The following is a 23,789-nucleotide window of genomic DNA, read 5'->3' as shown; positions in this document are numbered from 1 at the left end:
CAGAGAGGTCAATCGATGGCCAAGGCCACACAGCAGGTGACAGCAGCGCCCAGAGCTCTGCCTCCCGCATCAACATTCGTCCCACTGAGCCTCACTGTCTCACTGCCCAAATCCCCCCGTAGTCTGGGGGCTGAGAAAACGCTTCGCCTGCGGGTGCCCCGGGTTTGAGTACTCAGCACTCTGCGTGTCCAGAGCAGCACCAGAAGCAGCGCCTGACACCAAGTTGGGAGTGGAACTGAGCACTGTCAGATACACCCCCAAGCAAACAAAGTCTCTTAGCTTACACAGTTCTGACATCAAGACAGCTGTCCAGAAATCGAGCACTGTCACTGTCCTCCTGTTGTTCATCGATTTGCTCGAGCGGGCCCAGTAACGTCTTCATTGTGACACTTGTTACTGTGTCTGGCATATCGAATACGTCATGGGGAGCTTGCCAGGCTTTGCCATGTGGGCGAGATGCTCTCGGTAGCTTGCCGGGCTCTCCGAGAGGGGCGGAGGAATTGAACTAGGGTTGGCCATGTTGGCCGCTTGCAAGGCAAACGCCCTACCCACTGTGCTATCGCTCCAGCCCAGAAATCGAGCAATCCTTTTCAAAAGCATTAAAACTCCCAGATTTGTCTGCATACGTGATTCTAAGTGGATACCACTGTTTGTAGCAATTTAGGAATGATCTAAGTGTCATGACAGGCAAATTCTGATTTTTTTTTTTTTGCCATACCACAGTAGAATTCAGGGATTAGTCCCGGCTGGTGTGGGTCACTCCTGGAGTGCTCAGGGGGCCATTTGGGGTTCCCAGGATCAAATCTGGGTTGGACACATGAAAGGCAACTGCCCTACCTGCCTTTGCTCCAGCCCAACTTATTTTTTTTTTATGAGGGTTGTGAGATAGTTCAGCGGGTAGGACACGTGTCTTGCACACAGCAGACCTGGGTTCAATCCCTAGCACCCCATATGGTCCGCAAACCCCACTAAGAGGCTGAGAACAGAGACAGGAATAAGCTCTGAGCATCACTAAATGTGGACCACAAACACCCTTGCACGCGGCTGACCTGGGCTTGAATCCTGGTACCCCATTTGGTCCCCCAAACATCACCAGGAGTTGTTCCTGAGGGCAAGAAGCCCTGAGCATTGCCGGGCATGGTCCCCAAACAAAACCAAACAAACCAAAACAAGAAAATAAGGAGGGAACCCAGTGCCAGGCCCGGCAGGGGCTGGCGGTCAGCTCTTGGGCACTCCCAGAAGTTCTTGGTCCGGTAACGCTGACGACAGGTCACCACCAGTGCTACTCTGTGGTGTCCTGTGGGAGCTGGAAGGAACGGGCCTTGTCTGTGACAGGCAGCTGCTCCCTGCTGCCATTCTCTCTTGGCAGGGACGCACTTGTGAAAACTAGAGCTGCATCCGGCCTGGAGCATCTCAGTGTATTCCTCCAAGCAGGAAACAGGGAAATGTAATGCTTGCTGGTCCCGTTTGAAAAAGAACCAGAGCTGGGTTCACAAAGGCCAGAGAGACAGTCTGGGGGCAGGGTGCTTGCCTGGCACGTGGCCATCCAGGTTCGATCCCCAGCACTGCAGGGTCCCCTGAGCACTGCCGGCTGTGGCCTCTCAAAACAGAATGAACAATTCATGCAGCAGATGGGAGGCGTCTACCTGGTGTCGCAAACAAGCACTCAGACTGCTGCTCCTGCTATAAACATATGGAGAAGGCTGGGGTCCGAGGCCTCACGAGGGGCAGAAGGACCCACGGCGCCATGGACGTGAACGGAAAAGGCTGTTCTGCAGAGTGGCTGCCAAGCAAAAGAAATGCAGCTAAGATGGGAAATGCTGTGGGCCGGAGCGACAATACTTGTCACTTGCCTTGCATGTGGCCAACCCGGGTTGAATCCCCAGAATCCCACCAAGCACCACTAGGAGTGATCCCTGAGCACAGAGCCAGGAGTAAGCCCTGGGTGTCGTTGAATGTGACCCCCCCCCCCCAAAAAAAAAGTGAAGCATTGCCACTGGTAAGGGTGGGGATGGTGGGGGAGATAGGAGAAGGCACGGAGCACAAAGCGGGTGGAGAGAGGAGGAATTAACTCACAAACCCCCAAACAGAAGGGACAGTGGCAGCCGGGAAGGAATGCAGGAAGGAGGGGCAAGGCCTGTCTGATCTTCCTCACGGTTTTCTGTACTTACTGAATTTCCAATCATAGACGTGCATTTGTTGTCTTGTTGAACAGGGGGATAAAGGGGCCTGCGTATGGCTTGAGGATTGGGGCACGTGTCTGTCATCTACAAGGTCCTGAGTTCAATGCCCAGCACCACATGCTCCTCCGAGCACCGCTAGGTGTGGTCCTGGAGACCGCTGAGCACTGGTGGGCCTGGGCATTGGACCACCCAGTCCTCCTGGTTGAGTATGCCTGGTAGTGGTCCCCGGACCCCTGAGTGCTGCTTAAATAAATAAATTTAAATAAATGAAATTAAAATTAAGTAAGTGAAAGAAAGGTAAAGGTAAAGGTAAAGGCCCTCCCGTTGATCGTCGATTTGCTCGAGCGGGCCCAGTAACGTCTCCATTACATTTAGGGGGCTTAGGGTTATAGGACAGAGGGGAGAGCATTTGCCTTGCATTCAGCTGACCTGGGTTAGAAACATCCTACCATGTGCGGTTCCCAAGTCCAGCCAGGAGTGATCCCTGAGCGCAGAGCCAGGAGGAAGCCCTGAGCACCACAAGATATGGCACCAACACGACAACAAAAAGAAAGACCATTTGGCCAAGCCATTCACCCTGAGGCACGCGTACATTCCAAAAGCCTGAGGATGGGCCACAGATACTTGAACAGTCATGTTCATGGTGACATTTTCACAAAGGTGGAGTGCACACCAGGAGATGAACGGATAAAATCTGGCATCTACTTATGGCACAGGTGTTCGTTCAGGGGCAGGACGGAAATGTTCCCCCAGCGACGACAGGATGAATCCCGAGAGCACTGCACTCAGAGAAACAAGCCAGAGCCAGGAAGGGCAAGTAGAGTCAGGTCCCCCTTAGCTGAGCAACCCAGAGGCAATGCGGAGAGGCAAGAGCAGAATAAAGGCTGCCAGACACAGGAGAAAGGAGAGACTGGATTTAAGAGTTGGAAAAAAGATGCCACTTCTCAAAAAACAAAACAAAAAAAAAACAACAGAAAACCTAGCAACCAGTAACAACAAGCTATAATCTCTCTGATAAGGAATTTAGAGAGGAATTGTTAAGGGTGTTGCTGGAGCGATAGCACAGCAGCAGGGCGTTTGCCTTGCACGCAGCCAACACGGCCGACCCCAGTTCGATTCCTCCGCCCCTCTCGGAGAGCCAGGCAAGCTACCGAGAGTATCTCGCCCGCACGGCAGGGCCTGGCAAGCTCCCCGTGATGCATTCGATATGCCAAACACAGTAACAACAGGTCTCACGATGGAGACGTTACTGGGCCCGCTCGAGCAAATCGATGAACAACGGGAGGACCGTGACCGTGACCGTGACCGTTTAAGGAACCCAAAGAAACAACGGAACAGACTGACAATAAAATACAAGAGGATATGAGAGCAGAAATGAGGAAACTACTAACAAAAATAATAGAACTCAAGAAAACTAGGAATTGGGGGTTGGAGATAGTACAGCAGGGAGGACATTTGCCTTGCGTGAGGCAGACCTGGGATGATCCCTGGCATATCATATGGTCTCCTGAGCGATGCCAGGAGTGATCCTGAGTGCAGAGCCAGGAGTAATCCCTGAGCACCACCAGGTATGGCCCTCCAAAAACAAACAAACAAACCAAAAAAAACCCCAACCTAGAAATTGAGTTCCCATATGATCCAGCAATTCCATTTCTTTGCATTTACCCCAGGGCCCGAAACTACTTCCAAAAAAATAAAACATCTGCACTTCTGTGTTCATTGTCGCACTGTTCACACTGGCCAAAACCTGGAGACAACCCAAGTGTCCAAGAATGGACGACTGGATAAAGAAACTAATGGTACATAACACAAAGGGATATCACGGGGCTATAAGAAAAGATAAAAGGTAAAGGTAAAGGTAAAGGCCCTCCCGTTGATCATCGATTTGCTCGAGCGGGCCCAGTAACGTCTCCATTGGAGACTTTGTTGTTACTGTGTCTGGCATATCGAATACTCTCGGTAGCTTGCCGGGCTCTCCGAGAGGGGCGGAGGAATCGAACTCGGGTGGGCCATGTTGGCCGCTTGTAAGGCGAACGCCCTACCCGCTGTGCTATCGCTCCAGCCCAAAAGATAAAGTGATGCAATTTGCTGCTGTGTGATGGATCTGGAGAGTTTCACACTGAGTGAAATTAGTTAGGAGAGGGACAGACACAATGATTTCTCTCATCTGCAGAATATAAAGAAACAAAGGAAAGGTGTGACACATGCCCACAGGCAACCAGAAACAGAACTGGTCTCTGTTAGGAAGTTTATGGGCTGGAGCGATAGCACAGCAGTTAGGGCGTTTGCCTTGCACGCGACTGACCCGGGTTGGACTCCTCTGTCCCTCTCGGAGAGCCCGGCAAGCTACTGAGAGTATCTCACCCGCACAGCAGAGCCTGGCAAGCTCCCCGTGACGTATTCGATGTGCCAAACACAGTAACAACAAGTCTCACAACGGAGATGTTACTGGTGCCCGCTCGAGCAAATCGATGAACAATGGGATGACAGTGCTATAGTGCTAGGAAGTTTACAGGTAGAAAAAAAATATATAAAGTTTACCAGTAGGGGACAGGGGGATAGAAAGTTAGGGGCGAAACTGGGGCAATGGTGGAGGGAAGCTGACCCTGGGGCAGGATGTGGTGTGCTGGAATGATTTATGTAAAAAATGCTACTATTAACAGTTTTATAAACCAAAGTGTCTAAAAAAAATAATTAAAAAAAAAAAGATTTTAGGGCCAGAGAGATAGTGCAGTGGGTAGGGCACTTGCCTTGTACATGGCCAACCTGGGGGTTCGATCCCTGCATTCCATATGGTTCCCTGAGCACCTCTAGGAGTGATTCCTGAGTGCAGGAAGTAACCCCTGAGCATCGCCAGAGGTGCCACAAAAAACAAAACGAAACAAAACAAAAAAATGTTTAGGGGCTGGAGCGACAGTATAGGAGTAGGGCATTTGCCTTGCACACGGCTGACCCAGGTTTGATTCCCAGCCCCCCATGTGGTCCCCCGAGCCCTCCGGGAGTGAGCCCTGAGTGCGGCGCCAGGGGTGAGCCCTGAGCACCGTCAAGTGTGGCCCTCCCCCCACCCCAAAATCATGTTAAAAGAGTTTTATTGAAGATTTTAAAAAAGACTTGGGTACTGACAAAGGGAATATGAATGCAAAATGTCACTGAATCAGACAGGCACTGACTATTAAATATAAAATGTTATCAACAGCAGTAAAGAAAAGAAACCCAAGCACTGTTGCTTTAAAAAAATCAAGCGAACATACTGGGGCTCTGAGGTGGAGACGGGCCTGCGCCACGGGTCGGCGACCTCCAGGGGGCGCACTCTGCTTTCCTGGGGAGAGGCTTGCCCAGGAGCCCCTCCCTGCCTCCCAGGCCCCAGAGCCTCAAGCAACTCCCTAGCTCTGAGTCCAGTCAGGGACCAGCCCCTGCAGCCCCCAAATAAAGAGAACAGCAGCCAAAGCCAGCAGGGGCTGGGCAGCCAAGGGGATGGCGTGCATGTGTTTGCACGCAGAAAGCCCTGTCTGGTCCCAGTTGAGGCCTCGGGGTGCCACCAGGGGTGGTCCCCAAAGAAATCTGCCTAGTTTCCCTGGGTTTGTACCTCATGTGGTTTTTCCCCCCCTTTTCCTTACAGACACACGCACACAAACACATGTGTGCACACACAGACACGCACACACGCATATGCACCCACACAGACGCATGCATACTCTCTCCAAGGTCCTGCCCAGGACGGAGACCCAAGGCAAGGTTCCGCCAGGGTAGGTGGGCTGGTTTCTGACTCATGGCCCTCTGGTCCCCCAAGACTGCCCCTCTCCTGCAGGGACCCCCCCTCAAGCCTCCAAGGCTCAGCAAAGCTCTGCTCGTGCTGGGCCCTGGCCCTCTGCACACAGGGAGAGCGGAGAGGCCGGCCAAGCTGGTGGAGGGCTGGATGCTGGCTGAGACCACACCCCAGTTCAATCCCGGGGAGCCAGGCAGCTGGACGCACCAGACGCTCAACACTAAACGTGGGGCTGGCACTGCTGGGCAGCTGGCCGGGCAGAGCTTGTGCTTGAAGGCAGAAGTGGGAGAAGCTCGTGCTCCCACTGTGGGTGTGTGGGATGTCACCGCGCTGGAGCGCCCTTCCCCATCCTGGGTGCCAGGCTGCAAGAACCGATCAGCCCCTCATCTTCCTGTGCCCGCAGCCGGGCCGGGGTGCCCGCCGTGCCCCACCAGCACTTACTTGGCATAGGCCTTCTCCACCAGGGCGCACCAGAACTCGTTGCGGGAGTTGGAGTGGCAGTAGATGAGTTGGTTGTTGACTGTGGGCAGCCGGTCATCGATGACCACGTCCACCCACTCCCCAAAGCGCCAGAAGTGGAAGTGGAAGATGCCTGCGTAGGCCTCGGGCTTCTCGGGGTCCCACTCCTGCTCTTTCCAGTCCGGGATGACCTGGAGAGGGAAGGGGACAGTTGGGGGTGTATCCAGCCTCAGTTCCGAGGGAGGGAGTCACAAAGGAAATACTGGGATCGACCCCCATCTTTGTTGTGATCCAGGGTGGCGCTAGGGTGGGTCCTGCGCACCTCTGGGCCTCAGTTTCCCCTCTCTGTAGGGGTCTAGGTTCCCATGGGCTCCTGCTGGGTCTGCCATTCTCAGAGTCTCCCTCCACATCTCCCCACTCAGAACCACGCATCCCCATCCTGCGCCTGTGGCCTGGCGGATGGTGCTCTGGTGGACAGTGCTGTGATGAAGAGGGCTGTGGCTAGTAATGCTGTGGTAAATGGCGCTGTGGTGGATAATACTGTGGTAGGTGGCACTGTGGTGTATGGTGCTGTAGACGATGGTACTGTGGTGGATAAGGCTGTGGTGGATGGTGCTGTGGTGGGTAAGGCTGAGGCGGATGATGCTGTGGCGGATGGTGCTGTGGAGGATGGTGTTGTGGTGGATAAGACTGTGGTAGATGGTGCTGTGGTGGTTAAGCCTGTGGTGGATGGTGCTGTGGTGGGTGGCATCTCTTTTCTCACTGCACCCAACCAGTCTCCTGGAGCTCCCACCTTAAGCTAACTCAGCTCCTCTCCATTGGGCACATCAGGCCCGAGACCTGCCTTATAGCCCTAAAGGCTGTAGCATCAGCGGCCACATGGACCCTCACCCCACAAAGATGCAGAGTGATACTGGAGGGGTATCTCTCTCTTTCTCTCTCTCTCCCCTCCCTCTCCTCTCTCCCTCTCCTCTCTCTCTCTCCCTCTTCCCTCTCCTCCCTCTTCTCTCTCCTCCCTCTTCTCTCTCTCCTCTCTTCTCTTCTCTTCTCTCTCTCCTCTCTTCTCTCCTCCCCCCCTCTCATGCTCAGGAGACCCTGTAGAGGCAGTAATCGGCCCAGGGCTCTTGGGAGGCCCCGTCTCCCAGCCCTGCACAGTGATATTTCCGAATACATGTCTTCCCTGGAAAATAATAAGGTCCATACTCTCTCTTTAGTTTGTTTTGTTTCGTTCTGTCTTGTTTTGGGGGCCACACCTGGTGGAACTCAGCGGCTACTCCCAGCTCGGTGCTTACCCTGGCTGTGCTCCAGGGTCACTCCTGACAGTGCTAGGCAGTGGCAGGCTGAGCCCTGCCTGTGGCTAGCCCCAGCCCTCCTGTTTGTTCAATTCTCCCTCCAGAGGGAAGGCTTAAGCTCATGACTCCCCCCTGGCCTTGGTGCTTCCCAAGCAGCCTCTCCCGATCACCAGAGGCTGAGCTCAGGACCCAGCATGTGCCCCGGGAGTGTTTGAAGCCAGGGAGCTGATCTTCCAGACCCAACCCGAAACTCAATGTGGAACCCCCTTCCCACCTCCCAGATGGTTTCTTCCCCGACACCCCTCCTAGACCCCAGCCACTGGCCCTGCTCTGGGCTCTCTCTGATCAGAAACTGCACCTGCCCACCCTCCAGCTGACTCTTATTACCATCTTAGGGTCCATCCTCCCCCTCCTCCAAGGAAGCCCTCCTTGACTCTTCCGATGAGCCTGGGTGCCTTGATCATCAGTCTCAAGTGTCTCAGTCTCTCCCTCCTGAGGCATTGACCCCACTTATAATTAAACAAGGGGGTGACACGGTGTTCAATTCTAATACAGTCACGGGAGCATCAACCCTCCAAGTCAGGGACAGCTCTATCTAGGTCAGCGCCTAGCTCATAAGTTGGCCCAGAAAGGCTGTTTATTAGACAGTTAAGACGGAATGAATGAACGGACACTGATGGGGATTTTGACAGTGTTGGTGTTGTTTGTTTTCATGGTGCCAGGGATGGAACCCAGGACCTTACACTGGGGAAGCTTCTTAGCTGAGACACACCCTTAGCCTACATGGGCCACTCATGGCATCTCGGCAGTGTTGGGTTCAAGTCTGTGTCATTCTCACAATCGCCTTAATCGAGGCCTTACAGAGGAGCACGTCCAGGGCGACACAGCTGAAAAGTTACACACCATCATGGCCGGGGCAGACCTGGATCTGAAGCCGGGACTCGAACCCAAGTCTGGCGGCAACAAAGGTGGATTCCTTAGCCACGTGCCTCCCTGCAGCCTTCCCGGGCGGCCCTGGGGCTCAGGCACGTGCTAGGGCTGAGGCGGGGCATGTGCATCAAGAGATGGGCATGGGGCCCACTTGGCTGGTCCCTCACCTCAGACCAGGACCCACGAGGCATGTGGACAGCAGAGGGCGGCGGGAAAGACCAAGTCGGAGGGACCATGGTGGGTGGGCACCTTAGGGGGACACGGCAGCTCCTTCAAGAAGAAAATCTTTCCAGAGGCTGGGGTGACAGCGTAGCTGGTAGGCACGTGCTGTGCACGTGGCCAATGTGGGTTTGATCCCGGGCACTGACTATAAAGGCCATAGCAGGTCTGCTTCCTAGAGCAGGATTTAATTTAATTTAACGGTGTGGGGGACCAAGCGATAGCACAGTGGGTAGGGCATTTGCCTGGCACACAGCTGACCGGGGTTCAGTTCTCAGCAACCCATGTGGTTCCCTGAGCCCACCGGGAGTGATTGCTGAGTGCAGAGACAGGAGTAAGCCCTGAGCACAGTGTGGTATGGGGGGGGGGGGGGGGAGGAGGGAGAAGAGAGAGAAGAGAGAGGAAAGAGAGTGTAGAGACAGAGGAGAGAGAGAGGGGGGAGAGAAAGAGGAGGGGGGGGGGAGAGAGAGAGAGAGAGAACACCCACCTCCAGGAATGGGACCAGACACCCACATTCAAGCTGAGGAATCCCAAGAGCCCCCAGCCTGAGCTCAGAGACTTCAGCCAAAAGCCACTCCCCAGCCCTCGCACTCCTAAGCCTGCTTCTGTTTATGCTCGAAGCGTTTGGAAGGTGGGAGAAGCACACGCACACGCACACACACACGCACACACAGACACGCACAGACACACACGCTCACAGACACGCACAGACACATGCTCACAGACACACACAGACACACGCTCACAGACAGACACACAGACACACGCTCACAGACATGCTCATAGACACAGACACACGCACTCAGACACTCACAGACACACACGCTCACAGACACACAGACACATGGACACAAAGACACACACGCTCATAGACATGCAGACACACATGCTCAGACACACACAGGCACATGCACTCACAAACACACATGCTCACAGATAGACACACGTGCTCACAGACACACATGTTCACGGACAAACATGCTCACAGACACACATGCTCAGACACACAGACACACACGCTCACAGACACACGCTCACAGACATGAACACACTCACAGACACACACACATGCTCATAGACACATTCACACACTCACATACTCTCACAGACATGCACAAACATACATGCTCAGACACACAAATTTCACACACCCATGCTCACAGACACACATGCTCACACGGCTCATATTCACACACTCAGAGACACACACGCTCGCACTTATACAGCTCATACTCACACGTGCTCACACACACTCACACATGCTCACACACACTCACACTCACCCACGTTCACAGACACACGTGTTCACAGACACTCACATGCTTATCCACTCACACACATGTTCACAGACACACACTGATACACACATGCTGACAGACACACACATAGGCTCACATACTGACACATTCTCAGAAACACACATACACTTATACACAAGCTCACACATACATGTTCACATATACTCACATGCTCACATCCATTCACACATGCTCACATGCACTCATACACTCACATAAGCTCATGCATACATGTCCACATATACTTACACACACACTCACATGCACACCCTTACATATACTCACACAAACATACAGTCACATACTCACACACACACACACAGGCATACATACTTACATACTCAGACACACATTCTCACATGCATTCACACATAACCACACAGTCACAGCAACACACACTCTTGTACACATGCCACCCCCCACATACATATCCACACATTCACACTCTCTCGCTCATACACACAGATGCACGCACACTCTCCCGCGCACACCACTGGCCTTCCCTGCCTTTCTGTCAGCATTCCCAGCAGCCTGTCATCGGGAGCCGCAGGCCCCACGCCGGCCTCCCTTCCTGACAACTCTCCCGCACGTCCTTGAGGTCAGTCTCCCTGGCCACCTCTCGCCTCTGCAGCCAGGTGGGGTCTGACCCCACTGCCCAGCCGGGAAGGCTGAGGGACAGGCAGGATCCGGGGAGGCGCGGGCCCCGGGGACTCTGAGGCCACCCTGTGACTTGCCCTGGCTCCTCCCACTCTGAAAACTCCGGCTGGGCGGGGGAAGGGCGGGGGGTGCTCCCGAGGCCACAGGAGGACCATTAGCCCGGCCGGGGTCTAGCTGTGATCTCTCTGTGGCTCTAGAGGCAGCTAATAAGGCTCCAGGGCCTAGAGATCCAGGCTCAGGCTCCCCCGGGCCCTCCACTTCCCCTCCTGCATCACAGCACGGGACGGGCCGTGTGCCCGGCGCGCGGCAAAGCCTGCCCCAACTGCAGAAACCGGGAGCGACAGCTCCCAGGGCCCCTCAGCACCCGCTGGCCAGGCGGGCCTCGTGAGGAGAGTGACCCAAGGCTGAGGACACATCCCAGCCGGGTAAGGCAGGTAACCCACGCGTCTAGAAACTGGAAAGGAGGGGGCCGGAGCCTTAACACAACGGGTAGGACACTTGCCTTGCACCCGGCCAATCTGGGTTCAATCCCCAGCATGCCAAACAGTCCCCTGAGCCCGCCAGGAGTGACTCCTGAGCACTGAGCCAGGAGTAATTCCTGAGCATCGCCGGGAATGCATGGACCCCAAACAACAACGACAGCCAAAAGAAATTGGAAAAGTGAGGGAAAGAATGCGTGTATCCGGCGGTATAAGCTGTCCTGGAGGGAAACAGTAGCAGACGCTGGGAGGTTTGCACCAGGAGAGCACCTAACCCACCGACACTACTGGCTCCCCGTCACCAAAGAGAGAAGCAGCAGGAGACCATGTGCCCCAGAGAAGTCACAATGTGGCCCACAAGGTCATCAGGCAGGGCCAGTGCAGGGCTGACCCGAAGTGCAGGGCCCAGGGACGCAGACAGTCACGCAGGGGGCAGGGAGAGAATGCAGCCTCCTCCTGGCCTCGCATGCCGAGAGGGCGACCTGAGGAGCAAGAGGGCTGGGGATGGCTGAGCTCAGGCCGGGGGGCCCTGGGGATCCCCAGCCTGGTGTGTCTCGGGCTCCTCAGCCCAGATGCCGGGTGCCTGGTTCCACCCCTGGGCACGCTTTTCTTCCAGAAGGAGCTGTCGTGTGCCCACAAAGTACAGATGCACTCACAGCTGCAGCCTCCTCTGGGTGTCAGCCCAGAGCCCACGAGCCACGGGTGCCCAGAGCTGGAAACGCCACCAAACACCTACCTGGTTTCCTCAGCACGTAGAGGACAAGGGAATCGTAAGGGGGATGGCCGTGGCAGCTACGGACCCCTGCTCAGGTCCTACTCAGGGGACACTGATGGGCTGGATGTGTGAGCAGAGCCCTTCCTGAGGGTTCCATGGTGCTAATAAGTTACAGGGACCGAGGGCGAGGGCGGCTGTGTGGGAGTGGACCCCTGTGAGGAGACACTGACACGATAGCGGTGGTGCTGGAACACTGCATTGGCGAGAGTATTAAAAACCACAGTGCCTAAGTTAAAAGCTCACACACACACTCACACAAACTCACACACATTCACCCACAAACACACACTCAGATAAACACATACATTCACACACAAACACACACTATCACATAAACACACACATTCACACACAGACACACACACACTAACAAAAACACACTCACACATTCACACACACACTCACAAAAACACACACATTCACACACAAACACACACATTCACACACAAACACACACACTCACACAAACTCACAAACACACAAACATTCACACTCACACACATTCACACACCCACACACATACACACATTCACACACTCACACATATTCACACACATTCACACACTCACACACATGCTCACACTCATTCACTCACACACTCACACGCATTCACACTCACGCAAACTAAACCTTAAGAAAAAACACTTGATCACAGGACTGAATAAATCCCCGTTATTTCAAACACAGACCAGGGCCGGAGAGATAGTACCGGGGTTGGGGCACTTGCCTTGTAAGCTAGGCAATCAGGACTTGACCCTGGGTGCCACATGTGTTCCCTCGAACCCACCAGGAGTGATCTCTGAGCACAGAGCTGGCAGTAAGCTAACACTGTCAGAGGGGGCCCAAAAAATAAGAAGTGAAACGCAGATTCATTGATTACAATAAAACAGACTGAAAAGGAAATCGTTAGAAGGGCCCAAAAGAAAGGCACAGGGGCTCTGAGTGATGGTCCCGAAAGCGCATGGTCACGAGTGCAAATCCCTGGTGTCCCACATGAGCCTAGTGCTCTCCTGGCAGCTCTGCTTCTGTGATTCGGGTGCTGCAAGCAATTCCTGGCCACGCCACACCCAGATGGGTGTGAGCACCACACCATGGGGAGTGAGTCTGGCAAGCACGGCAGCTAAGAAGATGTGGGAGGGCCACAGTCAGGACGTGTGTGAGCCACACCAGAACCGTGCTTTTCCACAGAGCACTGCACAAGGCGTGCAGAGCTCAGTGAGCACCGTGGCCACGAGTGCGAGGCTCGCCATCAGCATAGCAACACAAAGGAAGTGAGGGAAGGGAGGGAATTAGGATAATCCGTTATGATAAAAATTATTTTATCTGGGAATCACACACACGGCTGTGCTTGCAGATGCTCTCCCAGCAGTGCTCAGGGGACCAGGAGGTGCCAGGGATCAAACCCGGGGCTCACACAGACATGAAAGGCCGGTATTTAACCCTTCGATTTGAGTCATCTCCCCTGCCCAGTGAAATCATTTTTGAGTGGGTTTTGTTTTGGGGTCACACCGGCAAGGCTCAGGGGTTACTCCTAGCTCTGCACTCAGGAATCACACTCCTGGTGATGCTCGGGGGACCCTATGGGATGCTGTGGATGGAACCCAGGTTGGCCACGTGCAAGGCAAACGCCCTCCCCGCTGAGCTATGGCTCTGGGCCCCATTCTGTGATTTTAGTTGCATTGTGGGTAACTTTCCCATAAGCCTTTACCTCCCAGCCAGACATGCAGGGTATCGCAGATGGAATGGGCTGCTGAGATGAGGTGCAGCTCAGGGGGGTGCAGCATACCCTGAGTCTGGGTCCCAGCACCTCACGGCCCCCCCAATGCCCTGGGGTGTGGCTCTTGGGACTGGCCCTGCCTGCAGGCCAAGTATCACCCAGGGTGCCCCAGGCCTGCTGAGCACACTGGGTGTGACCCCCCCCCCCCCGACTGAAGAGCACAGAAAAGACTGCTCCCCAGCCCGCATCGTCCCTGCACACGTGGCTCACTCGCTCACTCGTCACTGTGTCTTTGCTTGCTGGTGTCCACTCTGGAGAAGTCTGTGCTGTCTCTGAGCATGTGCTACTCCCTTTCTCCCCACAGACCTTCCGAAAGAAGTTTCAATAAAATGAAGGGGAGGGGAGGAGAGAGGACAAGAGGGGAAGGGAGGGGAGGGGAGGGGAAGGGAAGAGAGGGGAGGGAAGGGAGAGAAGGAGAGGAGAGGGAACAGGAGGGAAGGGGAAGTAGAGGAGGAAAAGAAAGGAAAAGAAAGGAGCCCAGAGCCGGAGCCCAGCGGGGAGGGCGCTTGCCTTGCACGCGGCAGACCCGGGTTCAATCCCCGGCATCCCATATGGTCCCCTGAGCACCGCCAGGAGTGATTCCTGAGTGCAGCGCCGGGACGCTCAGTAAGCCCTAAGCATCACCAGGTTTGGCGCGCACGTACACACACACACACACACACACACACACACACACACACACACACACACGAAAAGGCTGTTCCCCAGGGGAGCAAGTATGATGGGATAAAGTGGGACTCAGGCAGCCTCCGCACAGGTTCTCTCTTCCTTGGGGGGCTTCTTAGGACAGTACCTCGATTCTGGGCACGAGCATGCCCCCCGCCCGCCCCCCAAACCAGCTGAGCCTGACCCTCAGGCCTCCAGGAAGGGACTGGAGTGGGGGGGGGGGGGGAGGGAGGGACAGAAGCCTGCAGGGCCAGGGCGGTGAGGGGAGCTGCCAGACTGCCAAGAGTGGTTCTGACAGAGGCCAGCAGGCAGGCCAGGGCTACAGTGGGCTTCCATTGGCAACCCGATCCTGCCTCTGTACCCAAGACCCTCAGTGCTCAGCCCCTCCCATGACAGACCCGGTGTAGGATGGGAGGGGTAGAGAGCAGCCCCCCCGGCCAGAGTCCCAGAGAGCACCCCCAGTCCTGGGCCGAGCACCCCCTCGGGCCACTGACTCTCTCTGCGACTCCCTCAAAATAACTGAGCAGGGGCCGGAGAGAGAGGGTAACGGCACGGCACCTGCCTCACACAAGGCGGATCCAGATTTGGCCCCCAGAAACCCCTATGGACCCCTGAGCACTGCCAGGTGTGCCCCCTGAGCACAGAGCCACAAGTTAAGCCCTGAGCACTGCGGGGTGTGGCCCCAAACAAAACAACCGGGGGTGGGTCAGTGTGATGGGGATGGGGGGAGACTAGCAAAGGGGACAGAGTGTCCTGGCAGGGGGTGCCAGGAGGAGGCCCCAGGCCCAGCCCACAGAGGGCAGGTCTCTGCCCGTGACTTCTCTCATCTCCCTTACCCCCACGGTCCTCCGGATGGACATCCGAGGGGCCCCTGACCCTCTCCCAGAGCAGGCCGTGGGCCGGGGTGTCCTGAGAAGAGTTCCTGAGAGCACGGGTAGGGTTCCAGTAGAGGAAGCTGGAAGCAGGACCCCCTGGAGGACGCGGGCCAGGGCTGTGTCCAGGCAGAGCCCCAGCGTCCTCCAAGGGGCTGCAGTGTCCCCTGCCCAATCTGGGGCCATGAAGTGAAAGATCCACAGGTCATGACCTGAGAGAGACGGCTCAGGGGGGCTGGGAGCCTGGTCTGGGAGCTGGAGGCCTCGACGGTACCCTGGCACTGCCAGCGTGTTCCCGGCACAGTGTTGGGATAGTACCCCCCCTCCCCGCTCCTCTGCAATACCGATGTGTCCTGCTCAGGGCTGGGACAACCCTCCACATGGCCGGCGTGTCCCAGCACAGGGCTGGGTTAGCCGGAATCTCACCGAGCAGCAGCCCACTGACCCACCGTCCGCACCCTGGCTCAGGCCCTTCATCCCCTCTGCACGGCTGGAGGGGGGCGGCCTCCTTGGACCTGGCCTGTCTCTGCCCCCCACCTGGGTGAGCGTGAGAGGCGGGCACAGTGATGAGCCCACAGGGCTGGCCTGGGGCCACAGCATGGGTGCATCTGCGGGTGGAGTCCCTGCGCCCACCCTGCCCTCACCCTTACAAATCCCCCCAGCCAGGGCAACGGCTCAGGGCTCGGCAGGGCCAGGGCCTCAGCAGGACTCACTCCACAGGCCCCAGTGAGGTCGGTGGGGTGGGCTGGGGGGCGCTGAGGACTGCATCGGGCTGTGGGTCCTGCCCAGCCCTGACCACAGACCCTGACCCAAAGACGAACAGGCAGGCCACTGCACCCCGGCTCCTGACTCCAACTCGGGCACCGAGCATCGCCGGAAGCAGCCCGGGGCCCTGGGCACTGCCTGAGAGAGAACCCCAGAACGCCAGTGGGCAGAGGCCGGGGACGGGGGTCTGGGCGGGGGAGTCGGAGGTGCTGCCCGAGGGCGTGGCTTGCACGAGAGACTCGCAGGCTCCATTGGGGACACACAGGCTTTATTGGGGACGTGCAGAATGCACAGCAGGGCAGGTGGGGTGTGGCAGTCTGGGGCCAAGCAGAAAGGCAGGCTCTGACGCAGTGGGGCCCCCAATCTCCGCAAGAAGCCAGGCAGGGCTGTCCCCCCTCAACAGGCCCGGAACAGGCTCCGGCCGCTTCCTGTCCCCTGTTGCTCTCGGGATGCGAGAAGGCCCGCTTCTAGTGGACACGGTGAAGGACTGGACACAGGCTGACCGGGTCACTTTCTGCGGGGCCTTGGCTGATCGCAGGCAGTTGACGCAGCTCGGGGGCCGGAGTGGATGATGGTGCCTCGGTTTCCCTGGTGGCGAGGAGGCTCTGCCCAGGGGACTGCCACACTCCCTGTCACCCTCTTCTGCCGTCACAGCAGCCCTGGAGTCACTAACGACGAGACACAGAACCAGATGGCACTAGTGCCTTCCCGACCTCAGTGTCCTCCCGCAGCTCCCCGAGAGGGAGCCCTCCTTCCTGCGCAAACTCGGGGCGCCCCTCCCGGGCGGGATGGGGCTCTGCGCAGCTCCCCCGAGAGGGAGCCCTCCTTCCTGCGTGAACCCGGGTGCCCCTCCCCAGCGGGATGGGGAGAAGCAGTAACCCAGGGCCAGGACCAGCCTGGACCGCTCAGCCTCCACCTGCCCCATGCACAGAGCATCTCTGGGTGCCGATGGATCCCCTGGGGCCACTGGGCCCTCGGCGGTGCTCAGTCCTTTCCTTCTCTCTCTCTCTCTCCTGCTGATGTCACAGTATGAGGAACAAGCACTGGCCGGTCCTGGTGGCCCGATCCCCAAGTACTGCAGGTCACCGAGGCACAGTCCTGGCTGGGCACTGGGCTCTGGCCACCGCTTCTGCACAGGGCACAGGGCTGGCCGGGCAGCGAGGGCCGGTCCTGATGCCCCACGGGCGTGGCTGGACACTGGTCTCCAGATTCCTCTTTCTCAGTTCCGCTCTTGGTCTCTCTCGGCCTCTCTCTGGACAAGGCGGGGGAGGCGGGCGCCGAGGCCCCTCCACCCCGCCCCCCAACTCTGGTCCCCACCAGGCCTCCGAGGCTCAGGGGACGGGGGCAGCAGCCAGCTAGGCTTCTAGACTAGGGTCTTGGCAGTCTCTGCTCCAGGCGGGAGAGGAGAGGAGGCGACGCTTGCAGGGGGGTCCGGGCGAAGCCAGGCAGTGGTCAGCGGCGAGCGGGCGGTCCCCAGACTACACAGCTGGGCGCGGAGGGGGTCAGAGCTGGTTGAAGATCACCGAGGCCTTGAGGTTGGCGGGCTCCACGCCCTCGCCGAAGGTGATGAGGAAGTACATGACCTTGCGCACCTTGGCCAGCTCGGACAGGCGCTCGCCGAACTCCTGGGCGTCGGCCTCGTTCCAGTCCATGGCATCCGAGTCCTCCTTGCGCCAGAAGATGGCCGCGGGGTCCAGCAGCTGGCGCGTCATGAGGTTGGTGAGGTCGGGCGTCCAGTTCTGCGAGGTGCCCGTGATGGTCACCTTGCCCGCCTTGTCCAGCACCACGTTCCAGCGCTCGAACTGCAGCTTCTGCTGCTGGATGAAGTCGAGGCGGTACACGGACTCGGCCGGCCGCAGCAGCTTCTCGCCGTCCTGGCGCTTCTCCCCACGCTGCTTCAGGCTCTCCACGCGGAGGCGCATCTGCTTGGTCAGGTCCTGGTCCAGGACCAGCGGCATCTCCAGCTGCGGCTTCTGCGCCCCGTCCTCTGCCATCGCCCGCTGCGCGCCGCTGCCACTCGCCGCTGCCACCCGCCGCCGCCGCCGCCTGGAGCCGAGTGGCTGGGGCCCCCGCGCCGAGGCGGGAGGCCACCCGCGGCCCCACCCACCCGCCAGCCAGCCCTGCGCCCAGTGGGTGCGTGGGAGGAGGCGAGGCCGGACACGCCTCCCTGCCTCTCCCAGCAGCAGCCCGGAGGAGGCTGCCGGGCTCCTTGGGGAACCCGTGGCTGATGTCAATTGCTGTGGAAACGGCCCCGACTCCCAGGGTTGGGGCGGGAGGCGTTTGTTTGTGCAGAAGGAGCACTGCGGAGGGGGCAGGCGGAGAGGAGCCCGTTTGTGCAGGAGGAGCACTGTGGAGGGGGCACAGGATCCCCTTTGTGCAGGAGGAGCACTGTGGAGGGGGCACCCTTGAGGGGGCAGGATGCGAGTGTAGTCACAGAGGCTGGTAGCTCCCCCATCACCCAGGAAGGGAGGGAGCACCGAGCCAAAGGGCAGCTGACTGGAGACTCACAGCCGCCCACATGCCTTGGAAGCCGTGAGGGCCCCGCTCCCCTCCACAACGGGGGCCACGCCCCTTGATTTCGCCTCCCAGATGTGCCCCGAAAACCTTCTCCCACCCCTCAACCAAAGCCCTGATCTCACACCTCCATGAGCAGGAGAAGCACCCTGCAGGGGTAGACAGGGGTGCGCCCCCACCCTGCAGCATGTCGGGGGGCCTGGGAACTTGCATTCCTCGAAGCCCCTACTCAGAGCTCCCACGGCTGTCGCCAGCCAGCTGCTCTCCTTCCCAAATCCCCCTCTCGAGGGTCCCCGTGGACCACACGCCTGGCGGTCAGGGCAACAGAGATGAATTCAGGAGCCGACGCTGGGGTGACTCCCGGAACTCAGCAGGACCGGGGTGGAAAAACTGGGAAATCAAGGCACATGCTCTGATTGCAGGGGCAGGCCAGCGCAGCCAGGTGGCAGGGGGTGGTGACAAGGTGGGCTGGGGCGTGAGATTCCCTAATACACAAGTCTGGACATGGCACAGGGGAAAAGCATGCCACCATGTATGGGCGGGGAGCGAGGGACCCCAGCAGGCCCAGAATCCACAGAGCCGGGGAGGCCCCACCTGCCCGAAAGAAGCCAAGTAATCCACAGGCTCTCAGGGAAGGCGGAACAGCAAGGCCAAGCTCTGAGAAGGCGGCACCCCAAGTCCTGAGGCCAGCTGTGGGGGCCCCGGGGCCACTCCCAAGCACACAGAGAGATGTCAAAGTGCTCAAGCATCACACAGCGTTTCACAGAGCAGTGGAGGGATGGAGGGGGAGCGAGGCTGAGGAGCCCCTCGCGGGAGCCCCCCTAAACCCTTATGCTACGTGCTGCCTGCTTCTCTCCTTCCCGCACAAACTTCATTTTCTCTGCACACGGCTTAGCGTGTGTGGCTGGTGAGCACGTGACTTCGGAGTCACGTCCAGGCGGCACTCAGGAACTGTGTGGTGCTGAGGATGGGGCTCGGGTCTCCTGTTTGTGTGCTTGGTTGGGCGGGAGCCACACCTGGTGATGCTCAGGGTTACTCCTGGCTCTGCACGCAGGAATTACTCCTGGCGGTGCTCGGGGGACCCTATGGGATGCCGGGGGATGGAACCCAGACCCACGCGTGCAAGGCCAGTGCCCTCTCTCTGCTCCTTGGTCTGCTCCATCTTTATGTGATGTACCCACCTGTGGCTGTGCGCCCGAGTGGGCAGAGCTGGTGTGTCTTTCTCATCATCACTCTGGGCCAGGCCAAGACCAGGACCTGCCACTTGGGGGCTCTCGGAAAATGAGTCCCGTTGTCCCACTGTCTGGCTGGTGTGCTTGGGGAAAGGGGGGGCAGGAGGGAAACAGGCCACGGGGCAGGTGTGTGTGTATCAGTGAAGGTGTGAGGGTCCTGCTTGGCAGGACCAGCCAGGTCAACCCTTCAGCTGCAGGCTATGGGGAGAGATTGGGCGGGGGGAGCTGGTTGGAGGGGGGAGGCACGGGGCAGAGATGAATTCAGGAGCTGACACTGGGGTGACTCTCGAACTCAACAGGACCAGGGTGGAAAAACTGGGAAATCAAGGCACATGCTCTGATTGCAGGGGCAGGCCAGCGCAGCCAGGTGGCAGGGGGGTGGTGACAAGGTGGGCTGGGGCGTGAGATTCCCTAATACACAAGTCTGGACATGGCATAGGGAAAGAGCATGCCACCATGTCTGGGCGGGGAGCGAGGGACTCCGGCAGGTCCAGGATCCACTGAGCCGGGGAAGTTGCCTGGCTCCACTCGGGGAGGGCTCAGCGCGTATTTTCATTGTCACGTACCAGGCTGGAGCTCTGGTTTCTTCTCTCTGCCTCCGCCAGCCTGCCCGGGTGTCTGTTGGCTGCACTTGAGGGTCCCAATGCCACCTCACTTTCTCCCTCTTGCCCTGAGAACAAGCGTCAGCCCCCGCAGGCCTTGGGCTGACGCTCTCCAGGACTGTGAGGAGAGGAACTGCCCAGACCTGGGGTGGGGCGGGGGCGGGGGTGGCCCTCCACGACAACCTCCATGAGGACCGGGCAGCAACTTTTCCAGTTACTGGTGTGGCGGGCTCCCACATGGTGCTCAGGGGGCTGAGGCCACTCCTGGCGAGTCTCAGCCAACAGGGCTGGAGGGTTCAGGGTGCGGCGTAGGGCTGGACCCTGCCGGCGGGGGACTGGTAGGGAAGGCACTGGGTTCCCACCATGCATGCAAGCATGCCCCTGGCCCTGGCACTGTCTCCCTGGCCTGCAGTTACTCTGTGCAGGTTATCCCCACTGGTACCAGGGCCGGGGCTCAGGACCTGGCCCACGCAGGGCTGTCCCCCCCCATACCGGGCTATCCCCGAACCCCAGCACTCAAATGGAGCTCAGAGAGCCCCGCCTGTCCTCACGAGCAGTGCCCACCTCTCAGACTTTGCTCGCTGCCTGTCAGCGAGTGCCCCCAACACGGACCCCTCACTCTTTCCCCGTCCCTCCGCCCTGGTCTGAGAACAGGATGGGGCATGTCCCTCTCATAGCCTCTCAGGCGTAGGGGGAACCAGGCTTGCCCTGTGTTGCCCTGTGGGCACTGTCACAGCCTGTGCGTATAGCCTAGGCGGGGGGCCGGAGGGTGGGACACATCCCACCTCCTGCAGGCAGGACCTGGCAGGGCAGGAGCAGGTGGAAGCAGGTGGCTGCCAAGGAGGGCGGAAATGCCCCCTCCACACACACACACACACACACACACACACACCCAGATCAGCCCTGGAGGCTGGGATCAGGCACACACAGAGGCCATGGGCAGGAAGGGAGCCTGTTTAGTTCCCACCAGGATGAGCCCAGGACCGGAGGGGCGGGCGTGCCGGAAAGCTTCCTGGAGGAGGCAGCACAGAGAGTGAGCTCAGGTTGGTGCGCCCTCGCCTGAGGCTCGGCATCCCCAGAGTGTCTGGGGGGGGGGGATGGGGGTGCAGCTCAGGCTGAACACCCCTCTTCGGTGGAGAAAACAGGGTGGGGCGAGGGAGGCCCTGCAGGGCAACGGCCCAGTAAGGGGGGTAACAACAAACAACCCGTCAGCAGGGACGGGTGGGGAGCAGGCGGTAATGAGCTCCCCGGGGGCCCTGGCCTCCTTCCGGGGACCTAGTGGCTCAGAGCGGGATCAGGAGCTAAGGGCAATTAGCCCCACAGCCCACGCTGCCCCCGGCCTCCTGCCCAGCCCGACCGTGGCCAGAGACACACAGGCCTGCCCAGGGCCACACAGCACCCAGGTCAGCCCCTTCTGCACAAAACAGGGAGTGCGCCAGGAGCGGGTCCAGGCCCCCCAGGCCAGGCCCACCCTACCCTGAGGGCCCCTAAGGGCCAGGGGAAGGGGCACCCAGGGGGGGGGCTCTGAGCCGCAGGCGCTGAAGCTGTGATGGCAAAATGCAGGGTCGGGCTCCCGTCCCGAACCGCCTCGGTGCTGGGACCCTGCAGAGCTCCCGGGAAGGTGTGGGACCAGCTGTCCCTGGGGAGCACCCTCTCCCCTCCAAGGGGACAGGCCACGGATAAACAGGCAATTACGGGGTGGGAGGGAGGCCGGGGGCAGCCCCACAGGACCCAGACCTGGCCTGGGGGTTGCGGGGGCAGGAGAGCTGGTTCTGGGCTCAGGGAGCAGGGACTGGAGCCGGAGGCGGGGGGGTCTGGCTATAGCCTGCACCCAGAGCCCGCCGCCCACTGCGGGAGTGGGAGGGAGGTGTGAGGCCCAGGAACTGCCCTCCACATGGCTCTCTGGGGCCCTCCCAGACCCCCAGAACTAACTACCCACGTCTACATGTCTGCAGAGAGCCCACAGCACACAGCTCTCCTTCACCCCAAAGCACTGTCAGAGGCCCCAGATGAAGCCAAAGCCACACAGACACACACACAGATACAGATACAGACTCACACACAGACACTCACACACACAGACACTTACAGATGCACACACAGACACAAAGACAGACACAGACAGAAAGACAGACACAGACAGAAAGACAGAAAGATAGACAGACAGACAAACAGACACACACACACACACACACACCTGATTTTCAGAACTCAAAAGATGGGAGAGCAGCACCCCTACAGCTCTGACCACAGCCCCAATCACAGACCCAACCACAGTGTGACCACAGTCCCGACCACAATCCCAACCATGGCCCCGACCACAGACCCAACCACAGACCCAACCAGTGTGAGCACAGCCCCGACCACAACAGTCCCAACCACAGTGTGAGCACAGCCCAGCCCACAGCCCCAACCACGGTGTGACCAGAGTCGAGTGTCCTCCAGGGCCAGCTCCCTCTGTCCACTGGCAATGGAGCCCATCTGTGTGGGACACCCACAGTGTGCCACGAAGACGGATGACCCAATTACGAACCCCAAAATGGAAGTTTAGTATCTGCAGCCCCACCCCCCCACAGCTCCCCGAGCCTGCCGTGCCGAAGGTTGAAGTTAGTGCTGGGGTCACTACGAGGTCAGGGTGAGTGCCAGGCAACCCACCAGGGCAGAGCTGCGGGGGCAGGAATGGTCAGTGCCAGGCCTGTGCTCCCAAGCTTGGGAACCAAGCTCAGCCGGGCCGACTCAGGCTGCACTACCCGGTGCTGCCACGAGGGGGCAAGCTGAGCTCGTGGGGCCCAGAGCTGGGCACCACGCCCCGCTGAAAGTGACCAGGACAGGGACTGGCCAACAGCGATGTCCCCAGGCTAACACGATTCAATCCAATCCGCTTCCACGGCCCACAGGTGTCTCCGTTCCGCCATGCGTTTCTGGGACGCCAGCGAATGGCCTTGGGAGCCCCCCACTTCCCCCACTGGCAGCCCGGCCGGGCTTCCTGGCCCACTGCGGGCATGTTGGGGGGCGCTGACACCCCGAAGCCCCCCACCCGCCCACACTCACCTTTTGCCACAGCGCCTCGCGGGAGGCCAGGGATGAGCAGGCGGCCACGAACCAGCAGTTGCCCACCTGGCCCTGGTGGAGGTCGTGGGAGCTGATGCCGTCCACGAAGAGGCGGGGGTCCTCGCAGATGTCCTGCGCATAGGGGGTGCGGGCGGTCAGTCTCGGCAGGTTGGGGGGCCTGGACCCCAGCCCTTCCTCCTGCACTGCCCAGCACTGGAAGTCCGGCCACACCCACCCGCAGCCCCTAGGGCC

At 58.8% G+C, this 23,789-nt stretch overlaps 2 protein-coding genes across 2 annotated transcripts in view; both read right to left on the bottom strand.

The window, feature by feature from the left end:
- The window catches only part of CAPN5 (calpain 5), a 50,659-nt gene that overhangs the window by 9,576 nt on the left and 17,294 nt on the right, over positions 1-23,789 (bottom strand). The window contains exons 2-3 of the mRNA XM_056115839.1: positions 23,538-23,669; positions 6,391-6,599 (exon numbers count right to left, since the gene is read on the bottom strand). Coding sequence (XP_055971814.1) covers positions 6,391-6,599; positions 23,538-23,669 — 341 coding nt within the window. The remainder of the gene's footprint in view (positions 1-6,390; positions 6,600-23,537; positions 23,670-23,789) is intronic.
- OMP (olfactory marker protein) lies at positions 17,641-18,132 on the bottom strand. The gene has a single exon (XM_056115842.1). It carries the CDS (start codon positions 18,130-18,132, stop codon positions 17,641-17,643), a length of 492 nt encoding a protein of 163 aa, XP_055971817.1.

This window comes from Sorex fumeus, unplaced genomic scaffold (assembly GCF_029834395.1).
Source record: "Sorex fumeus unplaced genomic scaffold, SorFum_2.1 ptg000030l, whole genome shotgun sequence".
NCBI lineage: Eukaryota > Metazoa > Chordata > Mammalia > Eulipotyphla > Soricidae > Sorex > Sorex fumeus.
This window is presented reverse-complemented; position numbering and strand designations above follow the sequence as displayed.